The sequence below is a fragment of the Prunus avium genome, chromosome 6, assembly GCF_965620075.1.
Source record: "Prunus avium chromosome 6, drPruAviu1.hap1.1, whole genome shotgun sequence".
Classification (NCBI taxonomy): Eukaryota; Viridiplantae; Streptophyta; class Magnoliopsida; order Rosales; family Rosaceae; genus Prunus; species Prunus avium.
Genome location: NC_142289.1, coordinates 29,869,900 through 29,893,017, shown reverse-complemented (window position 1 = coordinate 29,893,017; position 23,118 = coordinate 29,869,900). Strand labels below are relative to the sequence as shown.

Genomic DNA, 23,118 nt, shown 5'->3' with positions numbered 1-23,118 from the left:
TATAGAAATACATAACAGTATATTATTTTTAAAATATAAAATAATTGAGTGGGGGCCCGTGACCACACTGGTCCTAGTGTGGCTCCGCCCCTGTCTGCCACTGCAATTGAAGTTTATTATCTAATGAAGTTTATATTTGATTACAAATAAATAAAAAGTGTGTCATCTAAATAACATACATTCCGTTGTAATTTGATCAAGACGGCATGTTACCAATTCATGCCCACTACCCACTCATGTGACAATTAATCAAACTATTTATTAAAGCCATAATAATAAAGCTCACGGGCCCTTTATACAGATATTGTCATGTACTATCTATGACATCCACCTTCAATCCTACCTACAATGAGAAGAACAACCTACTTAGATCGGGATGCCATTATTTCAAGCCGATCCCATATTGATATTTCTGCATTTTAATTTTTTCATATGACAATACGTGTTGTCTTGAGATACTGCTATAATGATATTCTCCTTACTAATTAGGAACCACCCTAATTGGCTATTTTCCTCTAATCATAGTATTATCAATTAGCGTGTGTTAAAAGCTCAAAAAGCACCAAAGTTGATTAGAGTTTATGTTACAATGATAGAACTAATGACCTAACAAAAACACTTCGACTACAAAAATGAGCTTGCGTGTTCTCTTTTTGATTAACTTAGCCCTCTTTTCTGTAACGTAGCAGAGTCTTATGGATTTTTTTAGAAAATTTGAAATTGCATTCATAATTCAGTTAAAAAAAAGTTATTAACTAAGTATGATGTTTAAACAATCATTTATTAAATATAATGCGTATTGTTTTTGGCATTATTTTCCATATGATGTAGAAGAAATTGATGTTTAAACAACACACACAGAGTCATATTATAATAATAATGATGAAGAGGCTGATGTATGTGTTGATGGCATTCACGAACACCTCAAAAATCCCAATGCCTTTGCTCTGAGAGGAACTGTTTTGTCCCTCATTCTTCAAACTTACGGGTTTGACATTTGCTATTTTGTGGATGCCTTGTCTCCATTGTCCCTAAACCCTGAACTTGTATTAATTTTGACAAATAGAAAACAAATGCAGATCTGAGATTAAATCACAAATTATTGTCATATAAAGATGTCAATTCAATTAAATTATTGATAATATTAATTTCTAATTAATTACTTGAATGCGTGATTTAGAATTACAGTCTGCCTACAACATTATAATGTGTCTAAATTACTAGTCAATTAGTAAGTTAATATGACGCAAAAATCACCGTTTCGACATACTCCACAATCAACTCGAACTTATTTTTTTCGGTCTTTCATTGAAAAATCATCTTTGTAAAAATTCACTCAAATTGTACTTCCATATGGATACAAAAATGATAAGTCATGACCCAAAACGTAACGATAAAGGACTCATCACTAAACTGTTGCACTTTTGTTGTCAGAATTATCAATCGACTAGTAAGACAAAAAAATTATTGTACTAGTTTGGATTCATCAACCAACTGTGCAGGCCATGAATGGATCTTCCGTCAAATAGAAAATTAAATAATTAGTCTTGTCTAAATCATTGTTTAATTTTAAAATAAAACAGTTTAATTGTTAGTATGTAGCTCTCACTGAAAATATGGGGCACCATACACATACAAATTATCTAACTAACATCTATTGAATCTCATTGGACGTCTACTATTCGGTTAATTAGTCATGTTTAGTTCTAAATTAATATTTAGAATATTCGAATATTTTATATAATTTCAAACTTGGATAATTAAGTCATTTCAACTTGGCGGGGTCATGAACATGAGCCATTGACATAAGAAACACGAGAATTGAAATGGTCACAAGCAAAATACAATTAGAAAGCACAAATTCATCTATAAATAATTAATTAATATTAGTTAACTTATGTTATTATTTACCTGCCACACCATGAAATATGATTTGTCAACTTGGTCACATTAGTTAACTTATGTTATTATTTTTTTTGTCATGGGGCTAATGTTAAATACAAATGCACATGGGCTAATAACTCTAGAGGTCACGAAGTATTTTTTGTTTATTTTTTCTCCTCATCCCCTTATCTCCTAAAAAATAAAAAAGAGGAAAAGGGCATTGATTTTCGAACACCTTAAAAATGTTACAAAACTACCGCGAAGTAATATAATGTTTTTATGAGGGCTAAGAGCATATACACCAGAAAACCGATTGAACCGGCAGAAGATTGGTTTTATTTATTTATTTTTGAAATTTGGTGTATAAACCGAATTGAACCGGTGATTCCGGTCCGGTGGTTGGGAGTGAGATTGTATAACTGTCAGCGCGCCAAACCGAACTGTTTTTTTTATGGAAAAATAAAAAAATAAATATTAATATATACATGGCAGACATTCATTGGAGGTTTTTTACATACCCACTCCAAAATATCCCTAATCCATTCGAAGCCCTAAACAAGGTGGCAATAGCACTGCCACCAACAACCAAGGATGACATATTGGAATGGAATACACAGTAGCTGCCTTTCATTTTGGTTTCTAATTTTTTGGAATTTGAACACATCAGCTGCCTCAGATTTTGCTTTTGTAATGTAATTGAATTTGAATGGAACATAACTTTAATTATTTTGGTTTAAATTGTAAGCCTTTATAAAGGCTCTTTAATGATGGATTTTTGATGATGAATGTTGGTATTACAATTATGAATATGCGATGTTGAACGTTGGATGAAGGATGTTTTGGATTGTGCTAGGAATCTGTTACAAGAATGTTGGATTTGAAATGTAAATCAGATTTAGGCCTTGAATTTGGGCATGTTCTGACTTAATTGAGCTAAAAAAACAACCAAGTTCGTTGCACCAAATCGAATCAAACCACCAACTCTGATTAACCGAAGTGGTCGGTTCCTCCACCCTTTAGTTCGATGACAGTGCCAATTTTCTTAGAACCGAAGCGGTTTGAGTTTGGAATCGAACTAACTCGGACCGAGTCCAACCCTAGTTGCTATAAAACAAACAAAAAATTGATTTGTTTGATGCAAATGTATAGATATAGGACAAGAAAAATAGGCAATTTGATTATTTTCCATTAATTGACTCATAAAATGTTAGAAAAATACAAATGAAAAAAGAATCCAAAGTAAATGAACACTACTGACCAATAATAAACCATAAATATAGATATTTATCAATTGGGAATAATATATAGGATAGAAGCTTCACCAGTAGCTATATATAAATATATTTAATCATTGACCAAGATCTCAACTTTTTAACTGGGGCTTTTGTGTTGAAACCCACCGACTAATTTCTTCTCTGAATGTGTTTTGTTTCTCTTCCTTTTACTTTAACCTCACCAAAAAGGTCATGCGGGTTTTGTCTCTTCTTCATTTCACTGGAAAACGAAAAACATGCTTTTCTTTTGTGTCAAGGAAAATTGATAGTTTCTATCTCCTTCTCACCAGACACACTACCGAGAGTAGCAGCAGATGATTCCGATCAAGTTTACAGGACAAGAATGGCATATAAGGGGTAGGTCCCAAAAGTCCAAACTTAAATGGGGAGTAGGTCACAATGTCTATCTTTTTGGCACATTATCCTCTTTTGATTAGCTTCCCCTTCCCAAAATCGTTTCAGGGAATTTCCCAGCATCCAAAGTAGCTAGATATTTAGGGTTAATCATTTACCCAAATCAAATTAATTATCGGACCCTAATACGAATGCCAAATACGATACGACGGACTATGATATGGTTTGTATCGTCTTGATAAAGATAGCACCACACTTCAATTCAGATTTTTAATATTTAGGTCCCATTTGGTTTCAATCGGGCCTAATAAATCAACATACTCTCTTAAGATTTTAAAGAGACAGACCAGCTACCAAATATGAATCAAATTTACTATATCGTTTGACAAAAAAGAAAAAAATAGCATTCGAGCATTTATTATAAAAGGTATCGACCACTCATTATATGTTGTGTTTTATTTTGTCTTTCAAATGTGACACTTTATTTTTCTTGGTCAATTATAATTTTGTAGCATTTAATTAATATTGGCAAAAGGGGGATCTCCCTGTTTAAACTTAATAAGTGAATATTAATTTTCTGACAAAAAGAACAAATTAAAAAGAGGAAACAATCCACAGTTTTGACAAATGACAGACATGACCCTTCAATCAAGGCTCTGGTAAGTAAGAAACGAATGCTTTGTTTGTATGAGGGCTCTTGTTTGTATTGGCTTAAATATAAACACTAACCTGTGGGTTCTGAAATTCATGTCATTAATGATATCCACATGATTAAGAATTCCTTTGTGTCATTAGCAAAGTTTCACATTCCAATGTGTGCTTGGCATCGCAGCAATCAACTGTTTTAATTTTATAGCTGTCAATCCAAACTCATCTCACCAGCTGTAAGAAGAATTTTCACATGTATGTATGTACTTAGTTTAATCATACTAATATAGTTCTATAATAACTTTCAATTTTCTAATCGAAGAAGGTTAAGCAGTCTTTTTTACAACTATATATATTGTCTTGACCTAAGTTGTTTAACTTAAATAATAGTGTACTAATTTGAGTTCGTAAGGCCAACATTCTAGTCTAGCGATACTTCTTTTTCTAATGATAAAAAAGGTCACAAGGTCGAACTCCCCAAGATCGAAAACCTTATTTTACATGCTATAAAGTAATGAATTCTCATAAACAAAACTCTTAAGAAAAAGAAAGAGCAAAATTATAATGGTAGTTCTTATCATTCGAGCGACCATGAATTTAGAAAAGTAGGATCTCGACATGTTATGTTATTACACTATCAATTTCAAAAGCACACATTCATGCAATTCTATCTGCTTTATGATTTTTGTTGATACTTTATGGTTCTTTTGTTTAGATATATCTTATGTAGTTGTGTGTTTTTTTGACTTTTGCATGTTGTGCAAAATGAAGGAGTTGATGAACCCCAAACATTTCTTAGGGTGAATGGCGTGTGAGTTGACACAAGGCTCTAGGATGAAAACACGCCGAGGATTTGCCCCTTTTTTATTACAAAGTGACTCGAATTTTGTTGATTATAACTAATTCGACATTACCAAAGTGGAAATTATAAAATAATTATATAAAAATTTGACCATTTAGATTATAATCTTAAAAAATTTGTACTATGAAAAAGAAAAACAAGTGGACTGATAAATCTGTAAAAAAAAAAATGCTAAAAAAACAAGTGGTCATTTTATTTTACTGCGATTTTATGGGCAAGTTTAAATGTCTATGTTGCGTTTAGTGACAAAATAAATAATAATAATTTCTTCTCCTATTTTCTCTTGTAAGGGTACTTTGGTATTTTGCAGGGATTAATGGCAAACTATAATGCCGGCTCCTAATATTTGCAAACAGTCTCAATCTCAAATGAGGCAGACTTTGCTCAATTGTTCCTTTGAACGAAAAACGGACTGCTAGCTATGGCATAATTGCAATTTTATGTTCCACGACATTTTTACACAATATTTTATGTAATTAAGAGATTGGATGGAGTGGTAATCTTTTTTTTATATAGGATTTTCCTCCACTAGGGGTTTTCAAGGCAAGATTTTGACGAGATCACATAAGTTGCATCCAAGTTCTAATAGTACTTGTAATCAGTCTTTTAAATCAATAATGTTTTCTTTCTTTTTTTAACACAATGGCAATAGTATTTTATTCATGAGGAAAATGAGTAACAAGTACAAAAAGCCAAACTATGTCCTAGAGGATTAGGCGAGTACTCTACACCAAACGAGGAAGTATCCTTAGAGTTTACATCTCATGATTGGCTCTAGGGCATACTTCTAACAAAAGGAACCCGGCCTCCAATAGAGTGCCCCCCTCCCAATCTCCCCTAAGAGCAAGTCCACCCCAAAAGGCTAAGGCAAGGCAAAGCAAAGGCAAGGCAAGGGTTGCCACTATTCACGTGAATAGTGGCAGCCTTGCCTTTTTTGGTTCCACCCTAAAAGGCTAAGGCAAGGGCAAGAAAAAAAAAGATTGTGCAACAAAATATAAAAAAAATTTGGTATTTTTTTTAAAAAAAGAATCCACCCAAATTTGAAATTTTTTTTCCATTTTTTTGGGATTTTTTTTTGCTCGCTGACGTCAGCGCCTTCGAGCTACAGCCCAAGCAAGATTTGCCCGTGGGCTTGCCAGGGTTGGTGGGACCCACCGCTTGCCCGGGCTTCTTCTCTCGCGCTGGAGGCCTCTGGGGCTGCCTTGGGGGGGCTTTTGCCCGGTTTTGGTTCAAGGGTGGACATGTTCTAAGATCATATCCGTAATCCTCAAAGAGAACATCGGAAATACAATCTGATGGCTCTTCAAACCAAAAAACCATAGTTCGCAAATGTAAGGAAAATTTGGTGAGGCGATGGGCTACACCATTGATAGTACGGCAAATATGGGTAAGATTTATATCAATAACGTTTTTTTAATGATAATATATATATATATATATATATATATATATATGATTTTTTCCCTCAAAATTTGATAGTATTTGAACTTCTCTTATTCATTGACTAAATTAGCATTTTTCTTTTATAAAGAACAATACTATTTTATTGATAACATGAACAAAAACAAGTATAAGGCCACTATAGTGCAAAAGATGGATAAATCTTCTTTAGTGACCAAATACAACAAGAAGTTAAATTGATATGGAGAGAATTACATACAACCCACAAAGTTATTAAAATCCCTGATTTTGCAACCAAAAGCATGCCTACTCAAACCTACAATACAACTCTGCCGCCTAAAGGCATAAACGACATATCTGTATCAAAAGCCGAACGCTAATAAGAAATAAAGTCTCCTAAAGAAAAAAGTTATACACAGCAAACTCCTAAAGAGTTCATGACAATAATTAAACCAAAAAAAAAAAAAACACTAAGAAGCATGACCGCCACTCCTATATAAGTAATAATAATGATTATTAGCAGCGCATCATTACAAGAGGTCCCAAGTTCGAACCTAAATAATAATATACTAATTTGAGTTTATAAGGCCAACATGCTAACATAGTGATACTTCTTTTTCCAATGTTAAAAGAGATCTCAAGTTTAAACCCCAAAATAAATAAAATACGAAAACCTTATTTTACATGCTATAAAGTAATGAAGTCTTGTAAACAAAATTACAATGACAGTTCTCATCTTTCGAGTGGCCACGAATTTAAGAAAGCATGATCTAATGTTATGTTATTACACAATCAATTTCAAAAGCACACACACATTCATGCAATTCTATCTGCTTTACGATTTTTGTTGATACATTATGGTTCTTTTGTTTAGATATATCTCATATAGTTGCGTGTTATTTTGACTTTTGCATGTTCTGCAAATTAATCATCATCAATAAAATTTAATATTTTTTGTTGAAGCAATTAAAAGTCATATAATTTCATTAATTTGTTATTAAATTAGTAGGGTGGATGTACAACTATATCATATATTTGGGGAAAATATAAAAGGAGCGGAAAGAATTGCCCCTAATAATGATATTTGCGAACGTATCAGCCAAACTATTAGAGGCAGTTATATGTACACTTTCGCCCCTATTTTGTTTTAGAGGCGTAATATTTAGGGGCAGATAGGATATCCGCAACTCATGCGTTTAGGGGCGAATTTAGCTTTATTTTCGCCCCTATTGGGACTTATAGAGGCAATTGTAAGTGCCCCTATTTCTCTAGTGGCATACTCACGGCAATCCAAAGAGAGTCATAGTGTCATACCAGCTAAATCCATAGTGTCGTACTAGCTAAACCTATAGTGTTGTACTGGCACCTGACGCAACCTGACATCTTCCCCACTTTGCAGCTCCAAATGGATGTTTAAGGGTGACAACTGGAGCCAAATACTTGTGTATGTGGTCCGAAAGATGGCGACTATCACAATGACAACAACATTTCACAGCTACTACTTTCACACCACAAAATAAAATAACAAAGCGAAAGAATATAGGAAAGGGAGAGAAGGAGATGAAAGGATAAGAGAGGATAGGAGGAGAGGACAAGGGAGGGGAAAGGGACGAAGGCCATCATTCCCCAAAAGGGGCCGCGACTAGGGTTGCTTTCCTCATGGTTTTCTCAGAGGGTTTTTCCCTCTTACATTAATTCTTTTTTTATGCCTAAACTTTAAGTTAATGCGAATAATTGATTTTTTTGGTTAAATATGTGGACCAATAATAATTTTCCGAGGGAAATGAAGAAAATTAATGAAGTATTATTTAAAGCAAGTGGTGTATAACAAAGAAGGAGAATATGGGAAAGGTGAGAGTAGTTCTCAATATCTGAAGGCCTACAAGTGTCTTATTTATCTTTAGTGTGCATATTATTTATAGACATAGGAAATACATCATCATTAACCACCCATAAGTGGTGGTTACAAGGCATAATTATAAATGATAAGTATTGTAAATATAGTCTTTATGATGGGCATCCATAACCAATTTAGATAACATAACGACGCATGCATATTGTTTCTTCTGAGAATATGTTTTCTTGCAAGAAGTTGCGCAGGAGAATAATGCAAGATTAGGGCGATTTCAAATATACACCTCCTAGTCAATGTGATCCCATGCAACTTAGAAATTATGATAAATATATTAAGGCTCTTTAAAGTTTAAATTAATCAATATTTACATTATTTTGTACATATCCATGCTTGTTTATGGAAATATTGAACATGATGTTGTTCCCATTATCTTTTGCTCCTAGTAGGGTTGGGAAGTGGAAGATCATAGATTCAATTATTTTTATTTTTATTTTTATTATGCAAAAAAAAAAAACACTAAAAAAAAGGAAAAAAAGGAAAAAAAGATGTCCTATTGTTTACTTTTTCAAGTGGGAGGAGATCCATGTCAAAATCATTTTCAGGAAATTTTTTTGAGATCCGTCGTGTTTGAGAGAAACATGCATGTTCTGTCTTCATCTTCATCTTTTCCTTAATTTTTGACCTTCAAGGTTTAGGTTGTTTGAAATAAAAATCATAGATATAATCTCTAACAAAATTATATAACTACCTATACCTACCACAGTCTCTTGTCATCAATCAATCATCCATATTTTTGTGGAATTGAGAGAGATTGCCATAAATTTCTCAATCCTTCTTTCAGCATCAACATAAAGACTTTTATATTTATAAAAAATAAATAAAGACTTTTATAAAATTTTTAAGCGACTGACTTTCAAAGACTTGTCAGATTTTTAATAACTTTTATAAACTTATATGTAGTCCCACAACTAAAGATGTCCGTGGGCATTTTACATTTTTCTAAGACTACCTATATTGCAGTTCAATGATCATAACTGTCTATTTTAAGTTCTGCTTCGAGAGTCATCTTTGCATAAAATCATCCAAATTGAAAATTATTTGGGTATATATATCTAGAATTTATCGAAGGGTTTGCATGAAGATAATATACCAAAAAGTAAAGAAGATAAAATAGTAATACTAATATGAGTTTCAAAAACAAAAGGACAAAATGTTGACAAAAAGAAAATGAAGGAAAAACCTCGTCCAGTGCCGTTATGGGCGGAGTGATTGAATACAACAGAAGCAAAAAGAGTCATTTTCGCTCCATCGATAATGCTGATAGAAATAAGGCTTTCAAGGTTGAATTGAACTTGTACACTGCAACTAGTCTTTGAAGGTTGAATGACTTTCTCTACTACGCTAGTCATTCAGTTAATTCACTAGGACTTTGAATGAAGAGCGGAGCCAGGAATTTTTTAATGGGTGGGCTAGCTAAAGTTATTATCTTAAAATCTAATGATAATTTTTTTTTACTAACAGTTTTTCTAGAAATCAAAGTATACATTAGATCATATAAATCACGCTAGTTGTAAACACAAGAAGAAAAAAAAAAGGAATTAGAGCCATATTATTCACAAAAGGGTGAATTTTATTTAGAAAAATGCTTCTCTTTTGGAGATATGTTAATGGAGATGGATTAAAATTGATGTTTGGGACAAACTTTGACACCAAATACAAATGTGGAAAACCTTTGACGATACCTATTGCTGTGTTAGGATATGCAATTGTATATATATATATATATATATATATATATTAGTTTAAAATATTAGGCTATATATGTTTAATTATTTTTTCCCCAAAACCTTCCCTAGGCTACAGCCCAGGGCAACCCTTGGGCTAGTTCCACCCCTGCTTCCAATCAGGGGCAGATTCAAGAATTTTTTAGGGGAGGTACAATATTTAAAAGACTAAGAACTCATAACAAAATTTAGACAATCAAATGACCTTATAATTAAACAATATTATTATATATTCATAGAAAGAAAAAAAATTACAAGCAAGCTACAATTATTGCATGCTTTAATCAATATCAATTAATCTAACGAAAATCAATCAATATCAATTAATCTAACAAAAATCAATATCAATATAAATTAATCTAACAAAAAATCAATCTTAATTAATCTAGTCAAAATAAGAGTACAATCTGATTAAACAAATACAAAGAGAAAAAAAAAAACCAACAAGAGTGATGCAATGGCGTGAGATGAGAGCCTTCACCTTGGATTGCGTCTGCAGCAGCAAGCAATTGAAGAGCGGCTCTTCAAGTTTTAAGGATTGGGATTGATATCTTGCAAGAGGACTCCTTGTATACACTGTTGCTTTTCCGGTGGAGGCAAGGCTATTCCATAAGGTTTATTAATATAATTTTTTTTTAAACCCTTGGTCCAAAACAACATTGTTCTGGCCAGGAGTTTTTTTTTTTTTTTTTTTAAAGGTGTTGCACTGCGCACAGCAACACATCAATGCAAAATAGAAGCTGCACTCAGGCATTTACACAAGCAGTTGGTGGGCAGCTTCAATGCAGACCAGAGGAGCAAACTCCCCCACATCCAAGGCATTTTCCGGCGAGGAGAGTTGTAGCTACATCTCCTTGCGCCTCTATAGGTTCGCCACTGTTTCGAATCCTTGCATATAGATTTGTTTTTTAGGAAGAAAAAATAATAGTAGTAATTAACGGCATGTGTATGCTACCAAACTTATTCCATGCAATGATATGATACCATAATGAGTATATTGATCGAAATATAATCATATAATACATGCTTATATATATTTATATATATATATATATATATATATATCAGTCCCGATCTCTTGGACTACAGGGGTCTAAGAGATTTGTGGTCACTCACCGTCGGATGTAAATTCAACGGTTCACTCACTCTTGCACTCCTTTTAAGAACCTTTTTTGAATCATTGGATTAATATCCAACGGTGGGTGACACAATCTCTTGGACTCCTGTAGTTCAAGAGATCGGGACTGATATATATATATATATATACACACACACACATCAGAGAGCTTCAGTTAAGGGATTCCTCAAATAAGTTTATTTGAAGGACACTATTGTAGGGCCCACTCCGTATTGTATTTCACTAATATAAACCGTCTATTTTGTAGATATCCATTTAAAGATCATCTCTACAAAAAATCATTTGAATCTGATATCATTTGACAACTCAATTGAATTACTGAAATTTTAGTACTTTCTTGAAGCACCTTACTCATTGATTTTGTAGGATAAAATTGGATATCGAAACGGTTTCCGCTTTGTCTAATTTTTTTGCAAGGATGATCTATGAATGTAGACTTAAAAAATAGATGGTTTGGATCGTTGAAAAAAATTCTCAAGGGACCCAAAAGAGGGTGTCCCTCAAATAAAATTATTAGAGAGATCCCTCAATACAAGGGGACTATATATATATAGGGGCGGAGTTAGAATTGTAATAAAGCACCTAAGTATTCAATAGTTACATGTTTAGAGCTAAATATTTCAATTTACTCATGTCTAATTTGTTTTAGAGGGAATTTTAACTTAAATTATAAGTTGTTTATTACAAATTTTATATGTTATATATAATATAATAGAGGAGAGATCCAAATCTTTTTTTTTGGGGGTGGGGGGCAAGTACACTATGCCACATGTCCACCTCCGGCAATCCCCCTTTCAGCTTTGTTGGCACTAAAACTGAACAGATAGAGATGAGTGCAACTTACAAGTGGTGAGGACGATCTAGCAGATCGATTGAATGATAGATGCAGATTCTTCTTGTCCTTGGATGCAGATCCTGAATAGAAGAGAGTTGAGACTCGTGAGGTCTATGGAACCGGTGTGGAACCAGCCTAAGACCCTCCGATGCCAAAGTAAGTTTGTTTCTAAGAGCTCTTGCTGTTGACCATATAAAAGTATAAAAGTCAAGCTGAAAAATCTTACCCCAGTATTGTAGTGAAGGGGCTTATTTATAGAGGGCATTTTGTATGCTCTTAGTACTTAATTTCGATGTGGGACTCGTGGGAGGGCCCTATGAGGTTGACACGAGTCCTTAGATATTTCGGGCGGGTGCTTCGAGGTTGATTCTGCAGAATCGGTAAGGGATACAGATTGTAAGCTGTGTTGGGCCTGTAGCGATCTTTTGCTGCTTTGAGACAATATCATCGGTAGCCGATGCCGATTGTTCGGAGCCTTGGGGCATTTGGGGAGTTTAAGCGATCCACGTGTCAATGGATGAGTGGAGGATCAGATATGGTACAAACAAGCTTCACCACCAGAACCCAAGGCTTCAATCACGGTTGCTGAAACTATCCTAATTCTAATCCATTAGGCCACTGTCCTAATTCATAAACAACAGAAGAAAAAAACACAAGAGTTATCTATATGTAAGGGTGGACTCGGTTCGGGAACCGACTCGAGCAAGGGAAGTCGATTACTGAACCGGTGAGAAGCGGATTGCCTATTCAGAGACTGATATCGAAGCCGGAGTTGTCGATTGCCTAGACTCAATTTGATCGAGACTTTCGATCGAATCGGTTCGACCCTAATTTGTATTGATCCTTTACAAACATGGTTATATTTTGAGGACCTTTTAGGTGGACCTAGTTTATAAATCAAGTTGTGCTTGTTTTGAGCATTATCTATTGAATTTAAGTATGGGGAGTTCCTAAACAACTAACAAATTAAAGTACTTTGAAATAAACAATCCAACCTAGCAGTTCAAAGATTAAATATGGGGAGTTCAAAATTACAACACAAACAAATAATAAAAAATATGGAGTTCAGAGATTAAATACAAACTCAACCTAAAGTAAGAAATGAATGTTAAACAAACCAAACTTCAAAAATTCTAATTAAATACAACCCAACAGTAAAATAAATTGTATCAAACTAGAAATTTAAATTAAACAATTGAAGAAACATAAACAGTACATGCAAAAACAATTGAAGAAGTTCCTTCATGTCACATGAATACACATATTCTTCAAAAACAAGGTGGTAGAGGAGTTGTAGTTGTAGTAGAAGCTTCTGTATTAGAGGACAGTACCCAAAAAAAACATAATAATTAATTCAATGAATGAAAACATAAGCTGAAATGCAAAAAACAAAAGTTAAATGACTCGACCAAAGATTACTTATGTAGTCAACATTCTGAGCCAATTTATGCATCAACCGAGGAAACCACATTTGGATGCCGCTTTACGTATACTTCGCTATCTGAGAGGTAGTCCAGGTCAAGGATTATTTTTCTCTTCAAACAGCAAGTTGCATTTGATCAGTTATTGTGATTCTAATTCGGCAAACTGCCCCATGACAAGAAGATCTACTTCAGGCTACTATGTTTTTTCTTGGAAATTCACTCATATCTTGGAAAAGAAAGAAACAGAAAATGGTATCTCGTTCATCTGTTGAAGCAGAATATCGTTCCGTGGCAGCTGCTACTTGTGAGCTAACTTGGTTGTGATATCTTTTGAAAGATCTACAAGTTACCAATTTAGGTCCTGCAAAGTTGTTCTGTGACAACCAAGCAACCCTTCATATTGCCGCTAATCCTGTTTATCACGAACGCACGAAACACATTGAGATTGATTGTCACATGGTTCGAGAGAAGATACAAGCTGGACAGATTGCTGCCTCCTTTGTTCCATCCACGTCACAGTTAGTAGATTTGTTCACAAAAGCCCTTGGAGGTAATGCTTTTCCCAATCTTGTACGCAAGTTGGGCATTCTTGGTATCCATACTCCAACTTGAGGGGGAGTGTTGGAAATTAGGAAGTTTCTTTATTTTCTTTTCTGTAATTGATTGTAATTGATTTAGGAGTAGTCTCCAAGTAACCTAGGATTCCTTGTAGGGTTTGTAAATCTTTCTATAAATACTTAGCCTTCTGGCTCTATCAATACATAGAGAAATATTCTTCTCAACACAGTCTCCAATTTGACATAGGATTATTTTTTCAATGTTATTTCAAGTACTCATAATTGAGTAAATGAGCTAACAAATATTTAGTCCTAAACAAGCTAACAAATATATAATAAGTTCAAATCTCGTGGCTAATAAGTATTAAACAAACTAATATTTAATTAGTGATGGAAGAAGAGAAATCAAACTCATGTAATTAATCTCCCATTATGTTTAGCATGGACAAGAAAATTATTACCAGTTGCAACTAGAAAAAAAAAAAGTAAAAATCTTGAATCCGACTTGTACTCAGAGAATATGCTTTCAGCATATATATTGTGTGAAAGCTTGGACCACAAGAGTTCATATGAGTTCATTATAAAATGTTCGGTTGTCCATTTTTCTTTTGTAAAGGCAAAGTGAGAAACACTCACAAGGCTTGAACCTTAACCAAACCCTTGGAAGTTGCTTTTCTGGCCAAAAAAAACCCCCTTGGAAGTTAATGGTTTCAAGTGTGGCTAAAAAGGCACTGTAAAATTTGTATTGAGTGTCATTTGGTTGGGTTTATAGGCTTTTATTCTTTTGGCCGGAACTAGACTCTAAGACTTGCTTGGCGGTACCTAAAATTTTCAGAGACTCATGAGGTTCACTCTTGTAAAGGAGAAAAAGTTAAAAAGTAAGTACAACCTCTAAATTACCCAACTCCTAAAAAGAGTATGGCTATTGACAAAGAGTGGGAATAGCTACAACCCAAAAACATAAAAAGAATGTTGAGTCTACTCTCAGTTACCAATTAGTTTTGAGTTGGATCTTGTGCATCATATTTCACGTCAAAATAACTAGTTGATATTTTGACCGAAGGTCAAGCAAATGACAGGCTAGGTTGTTGTTAAGCTCAAACTTGTTATTTACTATTTTCCCATTTACATATCTTTATAAATAAATAAAAATCTATTTGTAATTTTTGTCTTGCAAAGCAGTTTTTCAAAAACCGTGTTTGCAAAACGTTACCAGACCAACCCTTAGAGTTTAGTCTCTCTTTGTTCATCTCTATTATTCTTAAGCATCTTCTGATTGGGTCTCAACTATTGGTAAATCAATCATACTAAGACTTCAATTCTTGTTTCTCTTTAAATAAGTCAATTGCAATACCGAGATAAGCTTAGGATTCATGGCCGAATATAATTTCTAGCAACTTATTCAACTATTTATACGGACTAATGTAAACTTGATGCTACTAGTTCATCTATATTATCACACATTCATGTCCGGTCATCAATATATTTTGTTGAATGTCAAGTTCATCATTTAGGCTAGAGATATGAGATCAGATTCATAGAATTAGACCGGTTTAACAATGAGGTCTGCATTTATTAACAGTTAAGATCATTCTTGAAGATTTTACGCTTGACTAAATAAGTAACACGTTATTGTTTTCTTTTTTGGCCCCAAGGAAATTTAAAGCATACCTCTCATAAGTCCTTAGAGCAAAAGGTAGAAACAAGCTTGGAAACTGTTAAATAGAAATTCAATCACATATAATGCTGTGAGATTATTTTGCACTGATTTGTTTTCTATTTTAGGATAACTAATTATCATATCATCGCAGTATATTCATGAGATCTCCAATAATTCAATGTGGAATTCAACTTTAGAAGTTACTTTTCAAGTCAACTTAGCAATGAAATTATAGTTTTACCCTTGTAATTTCCAACTGAAATATTTATAAACCAAAATAATTTATAAAAAAAAGATTTCACTGCTTGCACACCTAACCATATACGGCATGAGCTCAGCGACAATGCCAGAGTAGCTAGAAAGGGAAGGAGGATAGGGTTTATTATTATTTTATAAATAAATAAAAATTATTGAGATGTTCTTTTTATTGTGAAATGACAATGCTGCCCTTTTGCATTATCTACCAGCTTGTTATTATTATTATTGTTTTTTTTTGCTAGAATATATACTTTGTAATTTGCAACAAGCAAGTAAAAGCTGGACAATAATGAAGTCACTCAGAGTTGGAGTTGGAACAGTTAAAAGTGTGAGGATTCTCTTGATTGCAAAAGGATATCTACCTAAAAGAGAGAGTGAATTAGAATACATAGAGTCTGGCAAAAAGAGAAATAAATAATACTATTAAATAAAAATAAATATGAAATTCCAAATAGGGCCAAAACTGACTATAAAAGACCCCCCTTTCTCTCTCTGTGTCCTTCAAACTCTCTCTCTCAGCACTCTCAGTCCTCTCTGCTTCATTTTGACAAGAGGCAGAACAAGTTAATAGTTGGCACAGATCTTTGAGAGAGAGAGAGAGAGAGAGGCTTAGAAGAAGGGGAAGTGTAGATTTTTTGTTCTGTACTTTCCACTTCTGAGTGAAGAGGAGAAAACAGGAGAGACAATCTGTATTGCCTGATAAATTTCCCTCTCTGGGTTTTTTTTTTCTTGAAATCAAAGGATTTTTCAGCCCATTGTTTTCTGTCTTGCCTTATTGAAGAATTTGAGAGCCGCACTTTAATCCTATACAAAACCCACTTCCCCACATTGGTCACATTTCATTTAAACCAAAAAAGTGAGTGAAAGATCTGGTAGTTAGTTTTGTTTTGTTCATTATCTTCTCATCTCTTGCCTTTGCAGAGTGAGAGATATGGCTGAGACCACAACCAGAGTTCTGATACCAGAATCATTTCAAGGGGGCACATATGACATTGCAGGCCAAATGGGGCTGATTTGGGAGCTAATCAAAGCGCCATTGATAGTCCCTTTGCTCAGAGTTTGTGTCTACATTTCCTTGGCCATGTCTCTCATGCTCTTCTTTGAGAGGCTTTACATGGGAATTGTCATCATTTTGGTCAAGCTCTTCTGGAAGAAACCAGAGAAGCGCTACAAATATGAGCCCATTCAGGAGGACCTGGAACTGGGCAGCTCCAATTTCCCTGTGGTTCTAATCCAAATCCCTATGTTCAATGAAAGAGAGGTACATGCTGCTTTGCTATCAAAATCTCTCTGTTTTTGTTTGTTTTTTTTGTGTGTTCTTAGATTTCACAGGCATTGTTGTGTGCTGTTATCTGTTTGTGAGAGAAAAAGCCTTGAAGTATGGTGCTTTCTGTGTGTTCTCATGGGTTTTTGGGTCAGGTCTACAAGATCTCCATTGGTGCTGCATGTGGGCTTTCATGGCCGTCCGATCGTCTCGTGATCCAAGTCCTTGATGATTCAACTGACCCTACAATCAAGGTAAACTTTCCTAAATTCAGAAAACAACCCATCATTCAGATCACCCCACTAATTATTCTCCCACATTTCCCGTTAAAAATGTAATCTTTTCTTCATCATTTTTCCTTCCAACCACCACCGCCAACAAATCTCATCATTCTAGTGACAAAGGTCTTTTCAATGTGTTTGTTAAAAAGCCACAGAGAATGAAGTAGCCCAATTATTGAGTTTTCTGGCGTGACCCTTGTGCTTTCTGACATGGGTTTTGTTTCATTTTGGCCATTTGACTCGTCGCATTAACAAAATGGGCAAGTGGGTTTTTAATAAAACTATCAAAACTGAAATTTTTGCAGCAAATGGTGGAGCTGGAGTGTCAAAGGTGGGCAAGCAAAGGCATAAACATAAGGTACCAAATCAGAGAAACCAGGGGAGGCTACAAGGCTGGGGCTTTAAAAGAAGGCTTGAAGCGCAGCTACGTGAAGCACTGCGAGTACGTAGCCATCTTCGACGCCGATTTCAGGCCTGAACCAGACTATCTCCGGCGGGCCATCCCTTTCTTGGTCCACAACCCTGACATTGCCTTGGTTCAAGCTCGATGGAGATTCGGTAAATTAATTATAATTTCATTCATTTTTCCGATTATTATTATTAATTAGATTATTATTATATGTTTTTTTAACCTACCCTTTAATTGCGCTTATTAAAATTTTCAGAGTGTCGGTGGTCTGATTTTGTGAAATTTTCTTTTTGTTTTTCCTTTTGGGTATTTATTTGGGCTTTTATTTTTTCTTTTCCGTCGGCGGGATCAGTTTGTGTGTATAGTGTGCATGGGCAATGGGGTCTTCCAGAGTACAACCCATCAATCACGGGGTCGGGCCCACACAGAGCAGCCCTTCTCGGCCATCTCTGATTTTGACACCTGTTTGTCTGCTAGCCCTTCATCAAGGGCTGCTTGGTACCCACGTCTGGAAGTATTAGAAAGTACTTGTGTCATAGACGGAAGTGTGATTCATGTTCAATTTGTCAGTTTTAGTGCCATTAATCAGTGCTTTTCTCTTCTTAGACTACGTTTTCATTGGCCTCTTGTGGAAAACAAAAATAAGAGTCCAACAATTTATTTTTGGACTGATGTTTTCTTGCCATCTAGCTTGTTATTACGTGGAAATATGAATGTGGTGGATCGGTTAATTCACAGTCTGTCAACATAACGTGTCGAACATTCACTACAAATTTTGATTCCACATCGTCTCTCGTAATTTATGGGAAATGACGTAAGAGCCCCTAACATGGGATAGGATAAAGATCCCTCGCTCAAGTGGCAAAGTCAGTGTCACCTTCTTCTTGTGAACCGGCACGATCAGATGCTAGACATGCGGGGTAGGTTTGTCATTTTGCTGAACGAGAACAAGGACGGTAATTTTGTGACAATAAGTTGCCTTATGTAAACCCGGGATTGTACGGTTCAAACGGTCAAATATTTCGTAGGCGGCCGGAGCAGAGTGAGTTTCCGGAAACTTGACTGACAAACGTTCACTGTTCACGTGGTGTTGTAGTGTTTGCTAAAACTAGGTGGCACCACAGTAAGCCTTGCGGTGGACCCACATTTTCTCTGCTCCAGCCTTTACCGACACTTGGTTTGTCGTGCTCATGCTAGCGTGGCCAACCTTCATTTGTGTCACGTGACCACCAGACCGGTTCCCTACTTTTAAATGCTTTCGGAGTTTCTTTCCTATTTTTGATGGGGTCCATATCTTTTTAATCATTTTAATCATTTATTACATTCACATTGTTTTTTTCTTTTTTATACAAGTGATAATCTAAAATATTTTTAATTTATTTAATTTATTTATACAAGTAATAATCTAAAATATTCTAAATTAATTTAATTTAAAAGGAAGGGTATTCGAACTTGAGTGTAAGAGGCAAGCTAACTGCCTTGGCCAACTTGTCTAACCAAAATCTGCACATTCATATTATTTATATTATGTTACATGTACATTTTTCTCTCTCTTTTTTTCTTTTTTCGGGGTGAGCTAAAATTGTTTATGTGGTTTTGCAGTGAATTCGGATGAGTGCTTGTTGACCAGAATGCAGGAGATGTCATTGGATTATCATTTCACAGTTGAGCAAGAAGTTGGGTCAGCAACACATGCCTTCTTCGGTTTCAATGGTAAACCTATTTTTAACAAATAACACTTAGGGTTAAATTTGAATTATCATCCATGTTGCCCTTATTTATTTTTATTTTGTCAAAAGTATATATCTTGATTTGTCCCTGTCTATTAATTGGTTGACATGTGCAAAGTGCTGGTTCAAAGCTGCCAATTGGTGGGGACTAATTGGCAAATATATAAATATAGTTGGTATGTGAGAGTGACTTGAACATATGAGAAAAATAGAAGATTGACCGAGTCTGCAAAGACTAAGACTTAGCTTTAGACTTGCAGGGAGGGATGTTACACAGTCATTATCATGATCTTTCTTCATCAAAGTTGTGTTTTAATATTATTTTTATAACAAAAGAATTTGGTTGACTTCTAGGTCCTTCATTCCTGGCTAAAATCATGCGAGGAATTTTAAAAGAGACCAAGTATATGGTCTTCAATAGTCAAACTGGATAAATTGAGAATTTGAACTCAAGTGATTGTCAAGTTACTAATCAGACACAGTAATTACTAGTTACTTCTTGTTGAAGTAACTTGATAAAGCATTGCATATATTTGCACTGCATATTAGTAGTTTCTTGCTAAAATGGTAATGCATATTCTAATTACAAATGCAACATTCAACTGAGAGTATTTGCAGTTCTGAATTTGACATATGATAACATTGCAGGGACCGCTGGTGTGTGGAGAATTGCTGCTATTAATGAGGCAGGCGGGTGGAAAGACCGGACGACAGTGGAGGATATGGATCTTGCTGTCCGGGCTAGTCTCAGAGGCTGGAAATTTTTGTACCTTGGTGACCTTCAGGTATTTGTTAACCGAATATGTATGTACATTGAACAAATCAAATGGTTCATCCATAGGTGAAGTCTAACTACTATAGGGATGACATGAACACAATTTCTGATCAATATCCATGTTTCAGGTGAAAAGTGAACTTCCAAGTACTTTCAATGCCTTCCGTTTCCAGCAGCACAGATGGTCTTGTGGTCCTGCTAATCTGTTTAGGAAAATGGTGATGGAAATAGTAAAAACTAAGGTGAGTTCATTTTAATTATATTACTCACTTGTGCCCATAATGCAATTTCTTCTTCTTCCTTCTTCCTTCTTCATGTGTTATAATTATGTTTCTTGTATGTATGTTGCAGAAAGTTACATTGTGGAAGAAATTTTATGTCATATACAGTTTCTTCTTTGTCCGAAAGATCATAGCCCACATGGTGACCTTCTTCTTTTACTGCGTTGTACTTCCTCTGACCATTTTGGTTCCTGAAGTTTATGTTCCAATCTGGGGAGCAGTTTATATTCCTTCCATCATCACCATTCTAAACTCAGTTGGAACTCCAAGGTCTTGTAGACTCTACACTTGATTTCTTCATTAATTACTTTTATTACTTGTTCTTCAATCTTATGAATTTAATCAATCTTCTTCTTGAATTTATGCAGGTCGATTCACCTGTTGTTTTACTGGATCCTTTTCGAGAACGTGATGTCTTTGCACCGGACCAAGGCAACTTTGATTGGCCTGCTAGAAACAGGGAGGGCCAATGAGTGGGTTGTCACTGAAAAACTGGGAGATATTGTCAAGAACAAAGCAGCAGAGGCTGCCAAGAAACCAGCCCCCAAATTTTTCAAAAGGCCAAAGTTCAAGTTTGGCAACAGGTAAAATTTCGTTTAACACTTTTATTCTTTCTACTGCAGACTTGCTTATTTTATTTTTCCATGTGCAATGTGCATAGAAATTTGTAACTATTTGCATTGACGCTACATCTACACTGGCACACAGAGAGCTCTGTCTTTTCTGCATAACTTTAAGCCTTGGCGAAAAAACCAAATCACATGCACCGTATGTTTTAATTATTTGCCAACATTAACCTAATCCCACAAGTAAGAATAATTATTTCTGTTTCTTTTAACCCTTTTCATTACTGGAGATCAGAATCTTCGCATTGGTCTATCCACCTAAGCATCATATAAATCAACTGCTGCTGGCATATGACAGCAGATGAGAGTTTATTAAGAGTAAACATGTGGGGTTAGAAAAATAATATTATCTATTGGTGTTATGAAACCATCCCAAGCCTGTTCTTTATTACCTTCTGCTTTGTCCTTTAATGTTTTTTCTTATTCTTTCCAACATTTCTACACACCATTTTCCCTTAATATGCAATCTCTTATATCTGTTTATCCTTGGTTAAATATTAACAGGCTTCACCTCTTGGAGCTGGGATTTGGGGCCTTTCTGTTCGTCTGTGGATGCTATGATTATGTGCATGGGAAGAACAACTACTTTGTATACCTCTTCCTCCAAACCATTACGTTCTTGATCTGCGGATTTGGCTACGTTGGAACCATCATCCCCAGCTCTTAATCGGCAGCGCTTGGTAGTTAAATTATATAGATTAGTTGACACAATCTACCCTATTGTTTCTCATGCCATGCCAGCATATTTCTCCTCTTCAACAAAGATTTTAGTAGGGTTCTATGAGCAAATGTTGGTTGCAACTTGGATTATTTTTCAGCTGAGTAAAATTCATCTTGCGATGGAAAAAAAAGAAAAAAAAAAGAAGAAAGGGTTCTTCCTGCACCTTCCTCGTCGAATCTCATGTCACAGTTCAAGTATACCTGGAAATTTTCAGAGAAAAAAACAAATGCTGATAGCTGAACACATTATACAGAGTGAATTGTCAAGGAAGAAGCAGATGTCATGTTTTTTTTTTTTTTTTTTTTTATAAATGTTTTCCAAGGACAAGGAAATAGTACTACTCTCTTTAAATAGATTGCTTGTAATTGTGAAGTTTTGTTCTTCTTTCTTGGGATTGCTAGCTATAGTTTTTTTTTTCTTGGATTGTGGGGAATAAGCTCCTGGAGGAAAAAAAGAAAAAGAAAAAAGAAATTTAGTTAAGTTGTAGTCTTGTAATCAAAATTTACTTATCATTTGATAATCATCATATATTCATATGCTTAGTCATTTTAGTTTGTATCAAATTGATCAACTCCATTGATTAATAAGCTTGACAGTCTTTGTTAGGCTGCCAATGGTTTCCTTTGGTCCCTTCATCTGAAATTATGTGGGCAGAAATGGTTAAATTATTTCTGATTAAAAAAAATGGTTAAATGATACATGAAAGTCTGCTGAAATTTTATATTTTTCTTATTTACAGAGAGATATTTAGTCATATATCCATTCTTAGCACTAATAATATAGATAAAACCTACACCATTTAATTTCTATAAACAAACCCAAAAATTGACAGTTGGCTCTATTGAATTTAATTTTGATTATTAAATTACTTTGGAAAAATGCTAGAGGCACCAACTTTGAGCATCAACTTGGGCACTAACTCTCTAATAGAGGTGGAGAGTGGGCTCCACCTCTATTAAAGAGTTAGTGCCAAAGTTGGTGCCTCTAGCACCACCCATTACTTTGATGCCCTATTGAGTATTTTGGGTTTTTTTATGAGGTTTTGGGGTTGGGTTTGTTTTTAGAAATCAATAGCAGTTTTGTAATTTAAAAAAAGT

At 34.8% G+C, this 23,118-nt stretch overlaps 1 protein-coding gene across 1 annotated transcript; it reads left to right on the top strand.

Moving 5' to 3' along the window:
* The first annotated feature begins 16,429 nt into the window (after positions 1 to 16,429).
* Positions 16,430 to 22,499, top strand: CSLA02 (cellulose synthase-like A02). Its single transcript, XM_021956439.2, has 9 exons — positions 16,430 to 17,195; positions 17,354 to 17,452; positions 17,785 to 18,037; positions 19,491 to 19,601; positions 20,267 to 20,403; positions 20,522 to 20,635; positions 20,745 to 20,944; positions 21,043 to 21,258; positions 21,805 to 22,499. Exons 1-9 carry the CDS (start codon positions 16,866 to 16,868, stop codon positions 21,965 to 21,967), a joined length of 1,623 nt encoding a protein of 540 aa, XP_021812131.1. The 5' UTR covers positions 16,430 to 16,865; the 3' UTR covers positions 21,968 to 22,499.
* Positions 22,500 to 23,118: the final 619 nt, after the last annotated feature.